This window comes from Vitis riparia, chromosome 2 (genome assembly GCF_004353265.1).
Source record: "Vitis riparia cultivar Riparia Gloire de Montpellier isolate 1030 chromosome 2, EGFV_Vit.rip_1.0, whole genome shotgun sequence".
Lineage (NCBI taxonomy): Eukaryota > Viridiplantae > Streptophyta > Magnoliopsida > Vitales > Vitaceae > Vitis > Vitis riparia.
The window spans coordinates 16,850,687-16,866,882 of NC_048432.1; the positions used below are offsets into that span (position 1 = coordinate 16,850,687).

General features: G+C 36.2%; 2 protein-coding genes and 1 non-coding gene across 3 annotated transcripts; 1 reads left to right on the forward strand and 2 right to left on the reverse strand.

The window, feature by feature from the left end:
• Positions 1 to 195: 195 nt before the first annotated feature.
• On the reverse strand, positions 196 to 269 carry TRNAV-CAC. Its single transcript has one exon. It is a non-coding gene; the product is annotated as a tRNA-Val (tRNA).
• Positions 270 to 829: 560 nt separating this feature from the next.
• On the reverse strand, positions 830 to 11,275 carry LOC117904863 (kinesin-like protein KIN-14J). Its single transcript, XM_034817658.1, is given in 24 exon segments — positions 830 to 1,227; positions 1,381 to 1,484; positions 2,188 to 2,680; positions 2,683 to 2,707; positions 2,816 to 2,979; positions 3,121 to 3,374; positions 3,463 to 3,627; positions 3,829 to 4,007; positions 4,091 to 4,197; positions 4,337 to 4,516; positions 4,603 to 4,698; positions 4,782 to 4,863; positions 4,944 to 5,285; positions 6,041 to 6,070; positions 6,166 to 6,258; positions 6,337 to 6,414; positions 6,554 to 6,637; positions 6,806 to 6,933; positions 8,349 to 8,601; positions 9,150 to 9,248; positions 9,353 to 9,516; positions 9,579 to 9,797; positions 10,118 to 10,213; positions 10,840 to 11,275. Coding segments are annotated over 22 exon segments (3,300 nt in total). The 5' UTR covers positions 9,694 to 9,797; positions 10,118 to 10,213; positions 10,840 to 11,275; the 3' UTR covers positions 830 to 1,162.
• Positions 11,276 to 12,748: 1,473 nt separating this feature from the next.
• On the forward strand, positions 12,749 to 16,196 carry LOC117926962 (tyrosine--tRNA ligase 1, cytoplasmic-like). Its single transcript, XM_034846306.1, has 10 exons — positions 12,749 to 12,923; positions 13,274 to 13,421; positions 13,628 to 13,917; positions 13,993 to 14,089; positions 14,362 to 14,467; positions 14,559 to 14,641; positions 15,089 to 15,234; positions 15,389 to 15,494; positions 15,606 to 15,665; positions 16,011 to 16,196. The coding sequence occupies exons 1-10, from the start codon at positions 12,823 to 12,825 to the stop codon at positions 16,029 to 16,031; spliced, it is 1,158 nt and encodes a 385-aa protein (XP_034702197.1). The 5' UTR covers positions 12,749 to 12,822; the 3' UTR covers positions 16,032 to 16,196.

Below are 16,196 nucleotides of genomic sequence, written 5' to 3' on the forward strand. Positions count from 1 at the left end.
ATGAATGGGAATTGATGTTACACTTCAAATTGATTTTTTTGGATAGATGTATTATTTTTAGTGTGACTTTTTTTTTAAAGATTACAAATGTTATGATGTGTGTGTTTATACATAATGATTTTTAATGTGACTTTTGTAATTTTAGTTTTTAAATATTTATGATATGATAATAAAAACTTATAAAGTAAAAACACGTGTCTGAGCCCGGGTTCGAACCGGGGACCTCTAGTGTGTGAGACTAGCGTGATAACCAACTACACCACCCAGACCTGTTGGGCATGATTCACAAATTTAAGTTGTTGACCAAAGATTTTTAACTTGTAATCCTCACTTCTTTACTCATGTTTAAAATAAATAAATAAAACAGAAGGAAAATGAGTTTTAAGCACTCGATCGTCTGAAATTTGTCTATTGGGTACATGTCATCCTCAGATGGGATTAGCGTGCATCGGAGCACCCTCCATGTCCATGCCAGGCTGCTCAGAAAGGTGAAACGTCCATTGAATGTCTTCTTCACAGACAATATAAAGGACCCAAACCTCAATCTCATACAACGCAAAAGGCCTTCACTCCCGTGTCTGTCGAACCAATTCACGCGAAATAGCGTTGCTCCATGCATACGGCAAAGCATGACAGGCTCAAATCAACAACAGAGAATTTCAACTGTTCTGACTGGTAAGTGATCTTAGAAGCAGATGCCAAATTGCTATATCAGGAAATTGATTTTGAGGATAATGGGGATGGATAGGAGCGGCCCAATTGCCTTAATTTTGTCTTCCTAAGTTGGCATTTGATTGTTGGGTGGTTAGGAAAAGGAACAGAAACGATGGAAACTGATAACAAACCCAACGATCCGTAAGATCCTAAACTTACATAGCTTCTCATGTTTTCTGGGTCATTGACCCAAGCATTGCGATAAAAACATTTAAAAAATGATACATTCATGGTGAAAGCCAGCAAATAGGAGGTGATACAACCACTATCCTAAAGTATATACATTACAAACTGACTAGGTTCCCGATTACCTCTCTCAACATAAGCATTCCCATGAGATATGTGGAAGCTAGGGATATGATAAACTTAAAATTAGAAGTATAGACTAGACTAGGAGCGGGTTCTTTAGATGTCCAAATTGCTTTGCCTTCAAGTTCCCTTCAAAAGTTTACTGCCATCTTTTGGTGAGCTTGGTCGAGGATGAGCTGGCAACAGCAGGGGTTTTCCTAGAACCTGGGGAGCATTGCAAGAAAAGAGATGGGCAGGTGATCAGTGATGACTAAAATATTGAAAATTACTAGAAGGATTATGGGCTAGACAGGAAGGGCATGCCCACTTCACCTTCCAAGGAAAACAGCTAAACATTGGGTAACTTGGTTCACTTACTTGATGCAACCTTCGAGGCACTCTTGCTTGACGATGGCAACCGAGAAGACCTCAATGGACCCTGCTTCTGGGGGATCCTGGGAAGTTTAGATGGCATGGTCGACCTGCACTCAACCATTCAAGAATAGGGAGAAAAAAACATTAGCTATATTTGATCAGGATAGTTTTTCAGTAAAAAAGAAAAATGGAGGATCCATTGAGTAACCAATGTATGGTGCCCAAGTTTCCCCCAACACTAGAAAATAGAACAAACAAATATAATAAATAATAAATAAATAAATAACACTGATATTTTCTATAATAGTACAGAGACTCCAAAGGAGGTCCTTCATTCACAAAGTACAAATAAAGCAAACATGTTCTGTAATTTCCATGCACTATTATGCAGAGGAGAAAAAAGACAAACAAAGATTTCAGAAGTGTTTTCAGGTGCAGCAGCAATATAGGTAACAAACATGAAAATAAACATTTGTAGAAGTGTCATTAAGGGGAACAAATGCCAACTCTTGGTTATCCAGTTGCATTAAGCTCAATTCTATGCTATCTGCTCTTATGCAACAAATGTTCTCTAACTACAATGTTCCAAATAACCACATTCAATATGTGGCCATGTTGGCTTATCAAAGTATCTTCTAACATCAAAATTGAATAAAAGATCTTGAAAGTGGCCAAGCTAACCCCTGCCCAGATGACCGATAACATATGTATTTCCCTTTGCTTTAAATCTATCAAAAATAAATAAATAAATAAAAGCGTCAAAAAAGTGTTTGAGCAGCAATAAGAAACTCAAGGAAACAAAAAACTCACTTCTCTATCTTCTCTGTGTTCTCTGCTGGTTTTACAGCTTCGGGGAAAAGTGTGAACTCCACAATACTGCTGATTGAACCATCAGTTTCTGTTCCCATTGACAGGCCCCCATCAGATATATCACTTAATCTCTCCTCAGAATCTGCATCCCCAAATCCTAATAGCTCAATGTCTTCAGTAAAATTCTGGCCTACATCTCCCCCAGCAAGCTTGGACTGGGCAAAACATTCCTTATGTCTAAAATCATCGATTGATGGCAAAGAACCGGCTTCAGAATGCTTGTCACTGTACTCTGAGCAATTGTCCAGATCAGAAGCCGCTTTTTGAACAAGACCTGAGCCTTTGCCTTGTGGCAGCCTGTGACTTTGACGAGAAGCCCCAATGGAATGTCTTCTTGGAGAAGCAGACCCATACCTTAGTGAGTTCATACCACGTTTTCCACTAGTGGAGTTGACATTAACCTGCTGCAACTGTTCAATCTCCAGATCCTTTTAGCATTTGAGTCCCTGAGGAATGCCACCTTCAAGATCAACAGGGAATCAGAAGATAGCAAACACAAGGGAACTGCACTTCATAAAATCTTAATGCATAGAAGTCAAACAATGAAAATTATAATAAACGTAATGACCTGCTCCATAAGTTCTCTAACATCCCTTCCCTCTTTGTTGCTCCTTGCAGCACCTAACTCAACACCAGAGACTCTCTCGGCAAACTTCAAGGTACTTATAGTTTCGGAGTAGGAATCCACATCAGGATTAAGCTGTACAAACATAAGGGTCTTCGCTTGACCTCCTATAAAGTAGGAAAAAGAAACGGTCAAACAAGCCCAGGCAAGAAAATGTTGACAACTACAAAGTCAAATTCCCAATCTTAAAGCACACTGATAAACGGTATGGTTCAACCACAAGACTCAAAAACCAGAAGGATATGTACCCAAAGAGCTTTGAAGGACTTGAGTTAGTTTGCTATTTCTGTATGGCACATGAGGACTCTTTTGTGCTAAAGCAAATATTACATCTCCAAGAGCTGATAGTGATTTGTTTATGTGCTGTGCTTCCCTAAGCCTGTCCCCAGTTGCTTCAGAGCGAAGTACTCTTTCACTGCCTGCAAGGTCTACCAAATGTAAACTTCCACGCAGAACAGCATCAGTCTCCAAGTCCAAGCCGCGAACATGAACAGTGAGAATGCTGCATACAAAATCAAATGAGAAATACACCCAAAGAGCTGAAGTGGTTAGAATTAAAAGAGATGAACTAGATTATATCTAAGTAAAACCTGTGAGATCGGCTACTTCTCTCATTTAGCGCAGTGGCTCCTACAGCCCTATTCATTAATCCAATATTCATTAATTCCAGTACGTCTGCGGTTGATTTAACAGGGTGCATGCTTGCATCAGGGACAGCTAAACCATTTGGTTGAGTGGTACTCCAAATCCCAAGTGTGTGCAAGTTAAAGGGTACAAAAAATTTTCATGACAGAAGCAAGTTAAAAAGTAGTAGTTTCGCTAAACCAAATGCAATAAAGGATATATCATCCATCCATTAGAAGTACATCCAGTCAAGCAATAAAGTTAAAAACCCAACTGTTACTGAAACCTCACAAATAAATTTGAAACAAGTATTGAATTGAAGGAAAGGATATCTTTTCTGAGAACCATCACTCGAGAGCAAATCTCGCACTTGTTCATTATATATCTCAACCATTTGGACACCGACTTCATACATGATGGAACTTTTTCTGCTCTGAGAGATATGGAAAAGATCGTTCAAAGCTCGATAGTTAACCCCCCAGTCCACTTTGGAAGATACATCAGGCCCAGTCTGGAGAAACAAAAGGAACAGTGTGAAGTACAAATAGTAATCTCTAACATATTTTTTGGATGAAAAATAAAGTGGGTACATACCATAGTATAGGTTTTTCCAGAGCCAGTTTGACCATAGGCAAATATACAGACATTGTATCCATCAAGTACGGATCGAATTAATGGTTGAGTGTCTAAAAATACCTCCTCTGATAACACAACGTATATACAAATAAAGGTAGTAAGTTAAAAGTTCTTTCCTAACAAAAGCATGCTAAGTGGAATAGAAATCTGAGGATATACAAATAAAGAAACAAGGCCAAATATAAAATATTATAAGAAGATAACCTTGAGTGGCTGCTGGACTAAACACCTTATTGAACTTGAACAGCCTACGGCTATCTTTTCCTTGTTTTGCAGGATTTACAACGACCAATTCCCCATTCTCACCAATATATTCTATGGTTGTATACTTTTCACTTTGCCCTGGAAGGAATGGCCTTATCCGACAATACACCCTAATATTTCCTAATGAGGAAAAGAAAAAAAAAAACAATAAGCCAGAAAACAAAAGGCAAAAAACCAAAACAACCAAGAAATGCTAAGCATTGTACCTTTCAAATCTTGAACCTCATTATACAGTCTCCGATTTTCTTCCAGAACCATATGGTAGTTTTCAGCAGCCTCAGTTAGACCCTTAAGCTTCATTCCTGTTCAAGGTAAGAAGTTTTCAATGTGATAAAATGCCTAGCCAGCATAAATGCACAAGTTTAAGATGCTAAACAAACCCTACCTAAGTAATTAAATTCCTCAGAGTAAGTCCTGTGTGTCTTCAAAACTTCTCGCTTTATGGAGTCAGAAGCCACCCTCAATTCCTAAGTAGTATGATAACTTAGTATTACAAAAGTCAACATCAAAGCAACACGATGTTAAGAGCATGACATTTAATGAGAACCTGCAAAGCTCCAAATTGAGAATCTACAAAATTCTGGTATCTGAGTTCTTTCCTTTTCCATCTTCGAGATTTGGATTCAGAAAATGCCTCCAGTTCTTTCACCTTCTTCTTTGAATCTGTTAGAAGATTCTCAAGCTCCTTTAATTTTTTCTCCAATTCGACTTTGGTTTCCTTAGCTTGTGTTTCCAATTGCAAGCAATGTTTCTCATGTGTCTTTCTGGCCATTTCAAGTTCCTCTTTAAGTGCCAAAATCTCATTATCACTACGATCCTTCTCCTTCATTAATCTATCCACATCCTGCTCTTCAAGTTTTTTCCTCTCTTCTATTTTGGTATTTTCAATCTGCAAGAAGAAAAGTAAACAGATAACAGCAATGTACAAAAAGTTAGAAACACTACTAGCCAAAACCCTAAACATTTTTAGGTGAAAACAGGTTGCATCTTTAAGTAATAACAACAATGGTGTTATGCACAGATATTCATGTTTGAAGTGCATTGAACACTGTCAAGAGATTATTGAAAATTTAAGAATTACAAGACAAATGCAATCAAAAGATGAATTTTGTCATGATTTTAAGGGCCATAAAGTAAGAAGACAACAGGATCATCAAATCTTGAAGAAACATGGAGGACATATCTAATTCTTAACCTATAGGATTTAGCATTTAGTTTATTATGCCCTTTCTGATGACAAATCATACAAAAAATGATCCACTTTAGCAACAATATTCCATTTTCGGTTATAAATTTTGGTCCGGACTCTTGAACATGTTGTGTGGTTGCTCTTATCTTTGGACAAATAGCTCTCCTTTCAACCAACCTCATTGACTAGAGTTATTGAAGAACTCACATAAGCTAATTTGCACTCCAGTTTGGCATTCTTATATGATCCCAATATCCTACTACCCCCGGTGGAAATGTCATTGCAGTTCAAAAAATTTATAGATGACATATAGGATTGTTATGCATGAAATTGTTCTTCAGCCATGGTTATGACTAATATAATAAGAATATGTCCTTGAAAATTGGGGATCAACAACAAGAAACATCCTTAATTAGCTATGTATCAGAAACAGGGACCAAAGATTAGAATCACACCTTTATTTGCTGCAGCTGGTGCATAACAACCTATAAGAAGTAAGGTCAACAGTTTAAATCAATTGGCTGAATAACTAAAATGAGCAGAAATATATGTATGGATTTAGCTCTAACACTAAAATTACCCTATTTTCTTCAGTGGTCCCAGTTGCAAGGGTTTCAAGTACTCTTATTCTTGATTGATACTTCTCTTCACGAGCCTTATAAAGATTGTTTTGCTGTGGCATGCAACATTGAAGACATTTAAAGAACAGTGAACAAAATTGTTAGACAGAATATTATTTGAAGCATCTTACATTTTTTAAGTTTTCTGCTTGAGTAGAAATTCGCTGCTCTATCTCTTGGATAATTTTCCTCAACAGAAATGCAACTCGCTACACAAATGGTGAAAACTTGTTAAAGGTTTGCAATGAAGCCTATACTTGAGACCAATAAAGGAAAAGAAATACAACAGTTTATTAATTCATGTGTGCTTCAGTAAAATAGCATCCATGCACCCTCTCACAGCCATACATGAGGTACATCCCCATTCTTTCTTTCAATGCTCCCATCCAGAATATTGATCAGAATGCTGAAAAGCAGATGAGTTGGGGTGTTCTGCACATAAGAATTGCTAAAGAGCATGAGAATAGCACAAAGTTGAAATACTCAACTCGCTCAGGCCTCTATTCCAACTACCTGGGGAAACTTAAGCTTTGATGAATAAAAACAAAAAATTTATTCAAATAGCAATACACAAACGAAAAAAATAGTTGAGAAAATTACTTCTAGACTTTTTTGTTCCACTAATTCAGAAATTTTAGCAGCAGGAAAATTAGCATAACCCCCTTGCTTCAATTGGAACCCCTCCTGGAACCTATGTCCAACATGATGTATTGATGCAGCCGATGGCTCTACCAAAAAACAGAAATCAAGAGAAAAAAAATAAAGATAAAAAGAACAATAAGCAATAAGCAATATTAACTATTTAGATGGCAAAGAAAGCCTGTGGCATTTGGCAAACTAAATAAGATTATGCATCTCAGCCTCAAGCTCACTTCCCTCAATTCCCAGTTCCTTCCATTTCATACTTGGTTGCAACAAATGCTGTGTATATGACCTCCATATTTGGGGGTGTTTGAACAACATTGCATATATATTTACCAAAATCCAGGTATCATGCTCAAAAGACTAAAGGACTGAAGCAACACATACAACATAATCATATCCAATTGTACTTTTATTAGCATTAAATGTGGGGCATTTGGGACTTAAAATTTGGGGAACCCACAGTGAAATTATTTGATGAAATTTTATGGATTTTAAACTACTCATGGAATCATATGTTCAGCTGATAGAGAAATTTGATCAACCCACAGTGGAATTATTTGATGAAATTTTGTAGTTTTTTTTATTTTATTTTATTTTATTTTATTTTATTTTATATTTTTTATTTTATTTATTTTTTATTTTTTATTTTTTTTTATTTTATGATAGGTAAAAGCAATTGTATTAAAAAGAAAAGTATACACGATGTATACAAGAAACCAAAAACAAAAAGGCGCGGACACACAAAAAACATCCAGACCCTATGGAGCTCCTAACCAATCTACAAAATCAAGCGTCGACAAGGAGCCTCCCCAATATACAATCTTACCCAATCCCAAAATAGATACAAAAAAAAAATTTAAAAGAATTATCTAAACATTCACAATTCTCAAAGGCTCTCCTATTATCTGAACTTTTAGGCTACGCATGGGATCATATGTTCAGCTGATAGAGAAACCAACTGCTACTGAGCTGAATCTTGGCTCACTTATTAACTAAACTAAATAGACCATTCCAAGCATTAGCGCTGAGCTGATAAGGTAAAGAGCCCAAGCTCAAACAACACTAGGCCCAATTCCTATAAATCATGAAGGAAGCAAGGGAAAAAGGATACTGATCAGCCTAGTCTTTTCCCACAAACTGTCAATATCATGTAATGAGGTTTACAAGTAGCACTTTATTTTTTGGGGAGAGAGAGAGAGAGCACTAAAACCAGCTTAAGTAGTGATCATGAGAAGTCATATGAGCAACAACAGTTTTTCTCATGCCCTTTTTTTTTCAATACCACTTCTGATAGTCAAGGAAGCATTGGTACACTACTCATCAAATGGTTACTACAAATCTTGAAATGAATAGCAGAGTCTCAGAATACAAATCAGGATTCACAGTGGCAGGCTGCAGGCATGCTACTATATTAATCACTATACAATGCCACTAGGAAATTAATTCTCCAGTTCACACATCTTTAATTTCCTCCCATCATTCATGAAAGCAACCATACCTGAGAAAACAGAACGACGCAAAACATGTTGAAATTTAGAGTCCAGTGAATTCCTCCTCTCTTCTACAAATTCATCAGAGTGTTCTCCATGGGAAGATGCATCTCCTTGAGAACGATCAAATCCCTCCAAACATTCTACCTCGCACAAATTCCATTTCTTTCTTGAATAATTCCGAATGTTCTCTCCCCCAATATTAAAATTAAAATGTGCTCTAAGTGTCTGAAGACACTGGAGAACTGCATCCATTGATCCCTGCACAATATTTCAGTCATCGATTAAAATAAGTAAAGAAGAAACTAAGAGGTAGAAGAAATAGCAAAAGGCTACAGGACTAAAGTCGTCATTCTTGCTTACCAAGAAGGAGTGCAAGTCAGTTCATGTTTGATCAGTCCATTTTGAAGTGAAAACCAAATCAGGGGGGATTGGCTCCATGAGCTCAAAAAGCACAATGACCTGGCATTGGAACTGGCAATTCCAAATCAGAACCAAACTGAACTAATTCAGGTTGGTTTTGATCGGGATACTTCCAAGGCTAATTTCTAGGTTTTCCTCAAAGGTTATTCCATTTATATGACCCACAATTACATGTTGACTCATCTGGGTCAGAATTATCAACAGAGAATTGCTTTGACCCATAGTTCAGGATCAAGCCTCACTTTCTCAACATAAAAACATAGGTTTAAGTTGAATCCATTCGTCGTGGGGTTCAATCAACTAAAGATGCACCTCTAATACCAACTGCTGTGACATCAGAAGCTATACAAACTATAACTGCCTTGCAAGCAAGAACTGTAAATTACCTGTTCTAGGTCAGATAGTTCAAATCTTGGTAGTCCCATCTCTTCCATAGCTGCCAAAAACCTTTTGAGATTCTCCAAATGTGACTCGGAGATGCCTCCCTAAAATATAAAGGACTCATTAGAATGGAAAGAAATACCTAAAGATAAGGTTCCAACTCAATTTCTTTTTTAAGGGAAAAAGAAAAACAGAAAGATAATCCAACCATTTCAATGGAACCAGGACTCAGCCTGTTCAAAATGCCACATAGAACAGTGCCATCAATTAAACATGCTCTTAGGTCCTCCTCTGAAGCCTCCAATGGCAAACTTAAATAAGGAAGTATACCATTTAGCCACTCCACTAATTGTGTTATCTGGCTCTGGTTACCTGAAGAAAAAATCAGAGTTACTGGTGCAACGAGAGGGATGGAGAAAATGTATACTTCTTACCCTCTATCGTTCCATAAAAACTTTCCATTTGTTCAGCAACTTCTGGGTTGTAACCTTCATTTGAGTTTTTAAAACTTCCATTTTCACTTATATGTAATTCTGACAGGGGATTCATGGTGATCTCGTGAGAAATACTTTGCTTCTGTGATCAATTATGGACACAGTGCCAATAGGAAATAATCTCATCCACACTTTTTAATCTGGAAAATACTAGTCTCCCTGGAGGAAAAGAACAAAAATCAAGTAAGTGCACACATTGCTAAAGAAATGCAGTGACCATCAGTTACATTAGAAGTTGAAATCCAATAGTATTAAGCTATGCACAATCCTAATCTGGTTTGCTTTAATCAAAACAATCTATGTGATATTATAATAAAATCATGTGATCTGTCCAAAGAGGGAGAAAAAAGAAATCAACAGTTAACCACAGACAAAAGCATCACGATATCTATGTTCTTGATCAGCAAACTAACTTAGTACTGGTTGATAAAGAACGTGTAATAACCTAATGTTAGAGAGGTGGAGATATAGGTTTCAACCTTGGGTCTGCAATAATCTTGCTTTTCTGACCATTCTATGCTATTAAGAAACCTGATTGAAGTAGCCGCCTACATGATGTTAAAGACTTGTTTCATCTGAACACAATAAATAGATATAAGTGCAACTTAGCATAATAGATATAAATTCAACTATTAGACCCATGAATTCAACAGGAGAAACTACAAAAGCATCTTAAATATCAATGATATCTTTTAGAGCCTTTGATGGAAATTTGATAAAGAAGAAACAAATTAAGCTATTGCGCAAAACAGGTAAAATTTTAAACAAACCCAAATCTAGGGAAGAAAACAATGGAGGAAGTTCCATTAAGAACGGAGATGACTACAATGGGGCTCACAAATCGGAAGTTTTCTCCCATAAAGTACACAATGTATCACCAGCACACCAATTTCACGGAAGTATTTGGAATTAATTGCACATGCAATAAACTAGAGAAATGTACACTAAGACAAAGCATGTAACCTTCAAATTTTAAAAACCCTTAACTTGAGAATCCATTTGGTTGCTGAGAAAATGCATGAAATATAAAAATGAACAAACAAACAAATCAAACACGTCAAATCTTTAACTTTTTCGTTGCAACAAAAAAGCACTCTCAACTGTGCCTAATCCAGCTATTTGTCTCACTGGAGTCCACCACCTTCCCCGTTTTCTCGGAAACAACCACAACAACAGAAAACCAAAATAAACCGTCAAATACCTTCATTTTCTTTCATTTCCTTTTCCCTCGGTTTTCTCGGCAACCGGACGCCTAACAACGCAAAATCTCAAGCAGCATTTTAGCACTCCCACCTCAGATCCGCTCAAAACCCTAGACTTCCTACAAACACAAACACCGCGACGAAATGCGGATCAAAACACGAACCTGACCAAACCGAAAGCTGAGGCTCGGAACGAGATCTGGAAACAAGAAAATCGCAGACGCGGAGCTCCGACTTCCGGTTGGAACCGTCGGCCGGATCTATCACCGGAGCGGCCGGATCGGCCCGTCGACGTTTCCGAAAGGCGTCCGGTATTTCAGAGAAGAAGAAAGACGGAGAGCAAAAAAAATAAAAAGAAGGCGAGGTTGGAGGTGCGTTGGTTGGGAAATAGAGATGGTTTGAGTCAGAGATTTTGAAATTTTAGGGGTCTGCGATTATTGTGAAATTGCAGATTTGGCCCGTGATTTTGGACTGGTGTTCCCGCCTTTCTGGTGCTTTGTGTCGTTTTTCATTTTTCCATTTTTCAATTTTTTTCATTTTTGGAAATTGGGGGATTGAGTGTGGCCGAGCCCAGTGGGCCCCTGATGGCTATAAAGCACAAAGGAAAGCGTCACCGCGTTCAGGCCGAAGCCTTTTTAGTGGTCCACCTCAAATTTGGAACCTAAAAAATTTACTCATGGAAGCAGCAATTCATGTCTCGTTCCTTCCACGCTTTCAGAAGGACGGTCTCGTCATTATGACTATTCACGTCGCCGTTTGATTTGAAAATTGAATGAATTTAATAATTTATAGGTGTTTGGTTGTTATATTTTTTAAATGGCTTTCTTAATATGTAAAAATGTACAATCAATAAACTAATAAATGTCCTTTTTTCTAACTCATAAAAACGTATAAATGTGTGGATTTTAAAATCTATAATTTTTTTTAAACCGTCCTATATACTAGCTATTGCGTTACAACTTGTTAACAAAAATCGTAATTTTACTAAAAAAAAATTTATTTCTGGAATACCACAAATGTCTTTTCATATATAAAAATTATCAAATATTTAATAAGGACAAGAATTTTTTTTTTTTTTTGCCTCACCTTCTTATTGTATGTTTTTAAAATAAATAAAAAATAGTAATAAGTAATAACTTTTACACATAATATTAATTAAAAAAGAATTATTTAAAAATTTTTGAAAATAAAACAATCAAGACAATTTTTATTATCTTAAATTTTCAAAATTTTGAAAATAATTCTTAAAGTTTAAGATAAATTTATATATGGCAAATTAAAATACAAAACAATTTATTAACAAAAAAAATATATGCTTAGTCAATTTTGAAAATTGGTTAGAAGTGAGTTTCAAATGTAATTTTACTACTGAAAATAATAATAATATATAGTTTTTAAAAATTGTTACAAAAAATTGATATAAAAGCTACAAATTGGAATTTTTTTTAAATAAAACAAATTTAAAAAATATTTATTAAAATATGATATTTTTTAAAGTATTTATGAATTTACGATGCTTTTTATAATATTAATTGGAAGTTGTATTTTAAAAATAATTATAATTTAAATATGAAAAATATTATTTAAAAAATAACTTTAAAATTTAATTTAAGTTATCTCTTCAAAATACGCGTTCAATTAATGTTATGAAAAATGTTATAAATTTAAAAATAGTTTAATTTTTTTTTTTTCAAAATCCCACGAAATTGTGGGGATAACGAGATCAAAATGCATTAAGATTTTATTTTTATTTTTTATTTAATAAATGAAGACACTGTACCAAGCCCAAGCCCAAGCCCAACTGCAAGTATAATTTGGAAACGAGTTGGCCCAATCGGGCTAACCCGCCCATACAAGCAGACAAAGTTTTCAAATATCCAGTTGACCAGAGCCGTACAAAGTCCAAAGCACGCAGCCGAAACCCTAATAACGATTCCTAACAAAGAATAGAGTCCAAGAAGCGGCCACCATCTGCAGATCCAATGGAGAGCGAAGCTTCAGACCCTACTCCAAACATGCAATCTCTATCTGTCAACGATTCTCAGAATCACGACTCCGCCAGTTCTTCCAATCCAGCGCCCGCGTAAGAATCAATCTTTCACCTCTCTCTCCACATAGAAGCAATTTTTTGTTTTTCTACTCTTTCGATTTGTTTGAATGCTCGGAAAATGGGTGAAAAGGGACTAAAATTGAAAATTTGTTGGGTCTTGAGTGTTCCATTGTTGTTGTTTGAGGAATTCGTGGAAGTCGGCTCAGCTACTCGAGGCGGGGGGTGTTAACAGAATTGAAAACTAGTTTTTTTTTTTTTTTTGCTTCCTTTTAATTCTCAGTTCCAAAACAGTGAAATAGTGGTTTATCACGGTGATTTATGTTGTGTCCTTGTGAAGAATTGTCCAAATTTTGAGCTTTGGAGATTATGTTCTCTTGAATCAGGATGACGTTGGAGGAGAAGTTCAGGATCGTGAGGAGTGTGGGAGAGGAGTGTATACAAGAGGATGAGCTGATGAATCTGCTGAGGAATAAACCTGAACCCATATGCTATGATGGCTTTGAACCCTCTGGCAGAATGCACATTGCTCAGGTACTATTTTCATATTCAGAGTGTTCCCTTTTCATCATTTCTAGTTATAGTTTGCGGGATTGACTTATATTAAATCTGTACTGTCCTATCTCTTATAATTTACCTATAAAAACGTCAACATGAATTGCTATTTTTCTTGTTCCTTTGTAGTTGGCTGGTTTCGGAATTATATTATGTTCAATATGGTTGTTTTATTTTATGTGCAGGGAGTTATGAAGACAATAAGTGTGAACAAACTCACTTCTGCCGGGTGCAGAGTGAAGATATGGATTGCAGATTGGTTTGCACAGCTAAACAATAAAATGGGGGGTGATCTGAAGAAAATTGAAACAGTTGGACGATATCTGATTGAAATATGGAAAGCTGTTGGGATGGATCTTGACGGAGGCAAAGTTGAGTTTTTGTGGTCTTCAAAAGAAATTAATGCCCGAGCACATGAGTACTGGCCTCGTGTAATGGATATAGCTAGAAGGAACAAGCTCCCTAGGATAATGAGGTACATTAATTTTTGCTGTCAATGATGCTTACAGTATTTGGTGAAGTTGGAAATATTTATATTCTTCATTTGTAGGTGTGTTCAAATTATGGGTCGATCCGAGCAGGAGGAATTGAGTGCAGCTCAGATTCTATACCCATGCATGCAATGTGCTGACATATTTTTCCTTAAGGTGTGTGATGTTTTACAATTAGAGTAATGCATGTATTTTTATTTTCTGATGACTATCACAACTTGAAGTTAAATGTAATGTAGCAGTAGTAAGCAATGCCTATGTTGATGGGGATGTCCATGCCAGCAACCACCTTTTCTTCTTTCAGAATTTGGGATCCATTTTTTCCCACCTTGTATATCTCTTCATACACAAACACACTGGGTTGCCTAGGTTGATTTTATGTTAACACATCACAGAGAATCACGTAAATTGGTTTTTCTTTTGAACAGGCTGACATCTGCCAGTTGGGAATGGATCAGAGGAAAGTGAATGTACTTGCCAGAGAGTATTGTGATGATATCAAAATGAAGAACAAGCCTATCATCTTGTCACACCGTAACCTCCAACTGTTGCTAATTCTGTATTTACAATAGCATTTGTTTCAATCAGCTACTCATTATTGGCCTTGCTTATATGTGATTTGCAGATATGCTACCTGGTCTACAGCAAGGGCAGGAGAAGATGTCAAAAAGTGACCCCTCATCCTCCATTTTCATGGAGGATGAAGAGGTATAGCATTTTTTTAAGGGAATTTAAACAATTCAGAAAGAGCAGAGTTGATTTGGTTATCAGAACCTTTGAGGGAAAGGGAAAAAAAGAGGAATCGGTTTTTCTTGTTTGGTTTTCATAGAAAATGTGAAGGGAATGAAGTAAAATAAGAATTATGTTGAATCTTATGCATTTTCAACATTCTTATTCTGTGTTTCAAATATGAATGAAGTAGAAGGAGAAGAGAGAAAGTTTAGTGAGCTCAAACTTTTTTTCCCTTCCCTTTTTCTTTCTTTTCTATTTTCCATTTCCTTGTCCTTTCCCTCACAGTTTCCCAGATGGAATGGAGACCTAGTAGGACTCGGATATATAACATGGATTTAGTGAGGCATTGAACTGGAATATTTTGAGAATGTAACTTATATTTGGGCACCTATTCTTCTAATGTTTTCATTTTCCATGTCACAGGCCGAGGTGAATGTGAAGATAAAGAAGGCTTACTGCCCTCCAAAAGTTGTTGAAGGAAATCCATGCTTGGAGTATGTGAATTACATCATTTTCCCATGGTTTAACGAGTTCAAAGTAGAGCGCAAAGCTGAAAATGGTGGAGATAAGTGAGTTTTATGCACCCTCAGATCAGATACTTATTTACAATTCTCCATTTATCATTTGTATATACAGTTTTGTTAATTCTCAATGCTGGGGTTGAAGATGCCAGTCTCTTGAACTCCAATATCAATGGTTTTATCCCATTTCTCTGTTGTCCAGGATCTTCAAAAGTTACGAAGAATTGATTGCTGACTATGCAAATGGGGAGCTACATCCAGGCGATCTCAAACCTTCTTTGTCAAAGGCTTTAAATAAGATACTACAGGTAAGCTTTTCCTAGTCTTATCCAATGTGCTTCCCAGGTAAATTTTCTCTCAAATTCTAGGAAAGGTGAGCCACTAACCTAAATTATTTATTCTGTTCTTTGTATGTTCAGCCTGTGCGAGATCACTTTGCTAATGACAGCAATGCCAAAGATCTGTTGAAGCGGGTCAAGGTACATACTCGTTTGGCTTTTGTATTATTATCAGAAATTTTCCTTTTAATCATGTCTGTCTGCAATGGCTTTGGTTAAATCAGAAAAACCTAGGGCTTGTTGGGGTTGGTTTTTCAGAACAATTCTTATTTATTTTGGAAAAAAAATATCTAAAACTTAAATAGTAAAACAAATTCTCAGCATAGTCTTTGTGTAGACACTGGACACTTATGTATAATATAAAAGTTCTTAAATATTCTCTATATTTTCGATTGTTGCTCGAACCGGTTTTTTTTTTTTTTTTTTAAACTGGTTTTATGAAGAGTTTCCAAAGGGAAGTCACCAAATATTTGTTTGGTTTTGCAGGCCTACAGAGTCACCCGGTGATGTGGAAGAAAGAAAGAAAGAAAGAAAGAGGCGAGAAACATATTCTGATTTGGTGGCTGATTTAAATGTGATTGTGAGTCAGGGGAGTTATTCATGGTAAAAAAAATTAGTGGCTCTTTTATTCTATGTGACTTAAAATTAATGAAAAAATAAATTTATGATAAA